We start from the raw sequence: 5,693 nt of genomic DNA on the forward strand, positions 1-5,693 counted from the left end.
GCCAACCAAGTTATTTTTTACACCTTTCCACTTTTTCTTTTAATATATTCTTATAATCTAAATTATTTTTCCATTAGAATTTTAGTGCAAGTTTACATAAAGTTTTTCTGATGGGAGTATTCCTTTATGGTAAACACGCCCGATTCTTCCAAGCAGAAAACATCTAAAACATGTTGACCATCTGGATATATTCAGGAAATATTTTATATTTCAAAAAGGCAAAGAGATACGTTTATAATATTCTGAAATGTTAACTTAACAATGCACAGTGAACAGTCTTTCAATAAATTCCTGAAGGAATTTCTGAAACAAACGACTGCTGCCCCCATCTTCTACTCTCTGGACTCCTTGCTCCTCTTCTTCCTGGGAGGAGCAGCGGCTTGGGCCTCCTCCTGAGTCTGCTCCTCCTCTATTATTGCCTCCTCCTGCTCCTTCTTCTTCTTCTTCCTCTTGGGATGCGCAGCAGCTTGGGCCTCCTCCTGAGTCTGATCCTCCTCTACGCTCCTCCCCGCCTCATCCATGTTCTCCTCTTCTCTCTCCTTCCTCCTCTTCTTCTTCATCTTGGGTTTTGGAGGACATTCCTCTTCCGTCTCCTTTTCTTCCCGGCAGGATTTTCTCTTCTTTTTTTTAACGGGTTGTTCTTCTAAGGAACACTCTGGTGTCTTCACGGCGGCCTCCATCAATTCCAACTCTTCCTCCCCTCTCTTCCTCCTCCTTTCCTCCTGGGGTGGGGAGTACTCCTCCTCTTCTAGATTACCTTTCTTTTGCTTCTTCTTCTCCTCCTGAGGGACCTCACTTATCTCCTTCTGGGGTGGGGAGTCCTTCTCTTCTAGATCAGCTTTCTTTTTCCTCTTCTTCTTCTTCTCCTGAGGGACCTCACTTATCTCCTCCTGGGGTGGGGAGTCGTCTTTTTCTAGATCACCTTTCTTATTTTTCTTCTTCTTCTTCTTTTGAGGGACCTCACTTACCTCCTCCTGGGATTTTGCAGTTGATTGGTCGACAGGTGGGCTTTTCTCTTGTTGGTTGTTTGGCAGTTGATTTTTCTTGCCATATTTGGCCATGTATTCTGCTTCCTGTTGTTCCAGTCTGGCCAGCTTGGCGCTCATTCCAAAGCCATGCCGTGCCCCCCTGTGCCAGAGAGACAAGAGGGTGGTCATGGGAAGTGTAGTCTTTAACCACAAAGCAGGGAATAGACACAAAGTGGGTAGTAGAGTATATATACATAGTCAGTGAACTGCACTGTTTTAATATCTGTTTCAAGTTGACTGCGCCTAGCTCTGTATTAGCCAATTACAATTGTAAACCGCAGGAAATCTGTTCCCTGATTGGTCAGGGGAAGCCATCTTGCTCAGGGGTTGTTTGGTTCTTACCTACAGCACCTTTTAATATAATTATAAAAATAAAGTGTGACTTGTATTAATCTATAATATAGAATATAATAATATAATAAAGAAGTGTTACTTGTGAGCAGTACGTCCTCCACAAGCCTTCATCAGGTCAGCGTCAGAAAGCCTGTTGAGAAAACACACAGTATAGCTTGTAATACATGTAAATACAAATGCTCATACTGCTAGTAAATACCTCTGGAGTGTGTGTGGATTAGCCTGGTCCGAGTCAGGCTGATTAGACTATGAGGCTGCACACCTGTTGTGCATTTAATTTGCATAGGTTAAGCCAGCCCATCCCCGCACAAGACTCAGGAGATCTTGGCCATGGCAGCATTCAACACATGTTTTGTGTATCATTGTCCTCCACACTCTAAATAAACCAGTTTACACATCACCACCGTGTGTCCTGGTCAACGGGATGAGCCCAGTGAAGCCACGTAGGTCGAAGGTGGCAGCCACCGAGGTGGCGTGTAACAGGGACAATGAGACTTTACCGTACTGTTTCAGTACCTGGTCATAGAGGATAGGTCCATGCGGTCGTCGTCCTCCGAGCTGCTAGAGTCGCTGCTCTGAGGTTCTGGCTGCGCCTCCCCTGACAGCAGGGTCCCTGCCTGGGACACAAACATTGCGTCACGCTGGTCCCCGATGGGTTGGTGTATGTAGATGGTATGAGAAGATGTGAGTGAGGGTGCTACTTTTGTGAGACGCTACCTTGACGAAGCAGCCGTACATCTTGTCCTTGGACAGTGCTGCTTTCCTGGGTTTCTTGTTGGAGACGCTCCCCTCCGTCTCCACAGTGGTCTTCACCTCCACCCCATTCTGGACAAGACAAAATGGTTAGATTGTAAAACGACCAGAATATACCGCCTTTTACTCAGGTTATAAACTATAAAATGATAGCTGATTATCTATGCACAAATTATAAACAGATTATACCTGCTTGGTTATAAACCATGAGATTATACTTAATAATAATAATAGTAATAATAATAAGAAGAAGAAGAAGAATTTTAATTTGTAAAGCATTTTACATTCAGAAATCTCAAAGTGCTTGATCATATTATAATCCTGCTCAAATTGCATAGATTATAGCCTCCCTGGTCAGATTATACTTGGTCAGGTGATAGCCTACCTGGCCAGACTCCACCTGCAGGCTAGAGGAAGCCTTGTTGAAGACATGGTCCCACCAATGGAAGGTGAACTCTTCTGCCTTCTTGTGTCCAATCTGGAACATAAAGTAACCATTAGCTCGCACACACACACACACACACACACACACACACACACACACACACACACACACACACACACACACACACACGCACACACACACATCCTACCCCTTCTTTGTTACACTTCACTTTGACTCGGATGGCTTCTGAAATACCGTCCTCATCCCGCCCTAGTCCTTTACCTGCGGCAATCAGATTCATAGACACACATTTCGTCACACACATTCTACACCTAGTTAAACATTTTTTTTTTTTTACAATAACTCAACTGCTGTCTACTGCTACTGCCATAAAAATGTACTTCCTTTTGTAATGTTAATGTAAAACAGTCAATACATAAAGGTGTATCTGTCAGTACAGTCACCTGGTTCCTATAGTAGTTACTATAAAACATAATAGCCTGGTTCCTACTGGAATTATTATAAAGCAGTTATTATAAAACATTTGCCTCCTTCATATAGCGGTTTCTATCTTATAGTCAGTAAGTTCACTACCTTCTGCCCAACCGTATCGGGCGAGCTGCTGCTCTGCGAATTTCATCCCTCGACTTTTCTCTGGTAGGCTGTCGGCCATCTGTGATGTTTTGCGGTTCTCTCACACAGCTCAGAATGACCTTTCATTAAACATAGAAAGTACTTTAAGAAACCCCTCTTCTCTTCAGTATGGCACTGCCAAATATTTGAAATTTCTAATCTTTGATGCCAATCTTCATAAGCACAGCAAAATAAAAGTACGTAAATCCATTAGATAAGTATTTAGCGCACAAATACACGCACACGACATATAAACATGACTATTAGGCCTACAGGGGGGTTGATTTACTCAATGCTGATGTTTAGATGATTATAATGCGTTCAGCGTGATATCTTTGTGCATGTATGCATGTATGTATGTATGTATGTATGTATGTGCATGTCCCGTTGCCTCTAGTCCCGTATGTAGTTCATAAACCCCCGTGATAACCCAACATATTAGAGTTACACAATTGTAGTGCTACCTTCTGATCTGGTCAGAGTTCAGAAAGGTTTTTAACCGCTAATACCATCAAGAAGAAGTTTATAAAAAACGTAACGTCACCTCTTTACCTTAAAATGTCTTTCTTCTTGTCACATGCCACGAGTGTGTAATAACAACGACCATGCCATGGGTAGTATGGTACAATATAAATGATGCACCAGCGTGGTTTAATATTAATGTATATATCTATATCTACATATATGTGCGGTATAATAACAAGAGCCACCAGTTCACGGCAGCCATGTGGGTCTTCAGTGGAAATACACAACACCGGAAGCACTCCCACCACTTACACTCGCAGTTTGCTATGAAATTGTGTTTTATATATTAACTAAAGTTCAGAAAAGATAATTACACTTAACTAGTCAGTTTAATCAAAACAAAACAAGGAAGACAAATAAAATCAACAAAATAAACCAAAACAAAATACTCGATAACTTCCGGGTCGTGTTTAGCGGGAAAATAGATGTCAGACTTTAACCTCAAGCCAGCGGTATGTTGAGTTGACACACCTTATCGGTCTAAGGATTTACTAAATCCAAACACAAAGGTGAGCTAATACATACATATTTACTCTAGAAGTTCATACTGGTTTCCTTAATTGGCATCCAGTGCCGACAGCCTGCAGGAATGTCCCGGGTGCTGAACTGTATCGTGGCCGTGTGTCCGGACGGGGGCATCGGCTATAAAGGAGATCTCCCGTGGCACCCCACTAGACTCAACAACGAGTTCAAACATTTCCGCCGGTTGACGGTAACGAGGACTCCCGGTGCGGAAGACCGGCAGAACGTGGTCATCATGGGCCGAAAGACTTGGAACTCCATCCCGGAGAAGAACCGACCGCTTAACGACAGAATAAACATCGTTCTGAGTCGGCAGCTGGAGGCCCCGCCGTCCGGAGCTCACCACCTGGCCCGGGACCTGCCCTCTGCCCTCCGCCTCCTGGACGGCCCGGAGGGTCTGCTGGCAGATCAGGTGTGGTTGATTGGCGGCAGCTCTATGTACTCGGAGGTGATGGAGACCCCGTGCCCCCGGAGGTTGTTCGTCACGCGGATCCTAAAGCAGTTCCCGAGTGACACGTTCTTCCCTGACATCAGCCCGGCCCAGTTCCGGCTGCTGCCAGAGTATCCCGGGGTGTCGTCGGAGCTGCAGGAGGAGAACGGCATCCAGTACCGCTTCCAGGTGTATGAGAGTATCGATCCATGAGCCGATCCATGGCCAGGCCTGTCGTAGTCGAGGACCCGCGTGGCACAATAGCGACCCGCTGGTGTCATGATGGAGCTCTGGATGTTGCGTCTTCGTGATTTGATTGGATCACTGTACGGGCAAGGAGTCCCTCCACACACTAACTCATAATAATTGTGTGGATAAGTCGATTTAAACCTTAGATTTTCTGATGACTACACCAGATGGCGCTAGAGTACAATCGTTTTCATTATTATGAAATTAGTAAACTATCATTTTCTCCGTGATCAATGAAGTCATCAGTAGCCTATCTGTATCTTGTAATGTCATTTTAGGAGTATAATTAGACTCATCTTCTTGGGTTATTATATTATAGGCAATTTGTGAGTAGGCCTTCTAGGAACATTGTCATACATGGCATATTTAAAATATGTCCTACTTAACTAGAAGAATACCTAGTGATTTGGTAAGGTTTATAATTAGCACTACGACTACGGTCATGCCTACATTTGATACCACATGAAGTCCTAGGCCAATGTTTGGTTCAACTGATCAATAAACTCTTTCAATAAACCCTTTCAAGTTTGTTCTATCGTTCAGCGTTTTGTGAAAACGGCAATACTTTGTAAACACTAACTGTGGAGAGATAATTATATGTATTTAAGTGCTGTTGTCCAACTTTTACCCTCTCCTACCTTTCCTACAGCCTCCTCTTTTCCCTATCCAGGCTCCTACCTCTCTACCTTCCTTCTCCTACCTCCAATAGCACCCCCCTCTCCTCCGACTTCCCCTCATCCCTCCCTCTTCTCCGGCTTTCCAGTGGTGTCGTGGCTGGGAGGACCCTCCCCCTTAGATGCTATGCACCGTTAGA

At 44.2% G+C, this 5,693-nt stretch overlaps 2 protein-coding genes across 2 annotated transcripts; one reads left to right on the forward strand and one right to left on the reverse strand.

Annotated features, from left to right (window-relative positions):
- Nucleotides 1-124: 124 nt before the first annotated feature.
- LOC307079744 (uncharacterized protein) lies at nucleotides 125-3,875 on the reverse strand. Its single transcript, XM_079742248.1, has 8 exons — nucleotides 3,706-3,875; nucleotides 3,115-3,233; nucleotides 2,729-2,802; nucleotides 2,521-2,613; nucleotides 2,100-2,207; nucleotides 1,899-1,999; nucleotides 1,462-1,512; nucleotides 125-1,128 (listed from the first exon to the last, which is right to left on the reverse strand). The coding sequence occupies exons 2-8, from the start codon at nucleotides 3,191-3,193 to the stop codon at nucleotides 333-335; spliced, it is 1,302 nt and encodes a 433-aa protein (XP_079598374.1). The 5' UTR covers nucleotides 3,194-3,233; nucleotides 3,706-3,875; the 3' UTR covers nucleotides 125-332.
- Nucleotides 3,876-4,100: 225 nt separating this feature from the next.
- On the forward strand, nucleotides 4,101-5,344 carry dhfr (dihydrofolate reductase). Its single transcript, XM_079742304.1, has one exon. It carries the CDS (start codon nucleotides 4,268-4,270, stop codon nucleotides 4,841-4,843), a length of 576 nt encoding a protein of 191 aa, XP_079598430.1. The 5' UTR covers nucleotides 4,101-4,267; the 3' UTR covers nucleotides 4,844-5,344.
- The last annotated feature ends 349 nt before the right edge of the window (nucleotides 5,345-5,693 follow it).

The sequence above is a fragment of the Pollachius pollachius genome (assembly GCF_949987615.1).
Source record: "Pollachius pollachius genome assembly, chromosome: 1".
NCBI classification, from domain to species: Eukaryota; Metazoa; Chordata; class Actinopteri; order Gadiformes; family Gadidae; genus Pollachius; species Pollachius pollachius.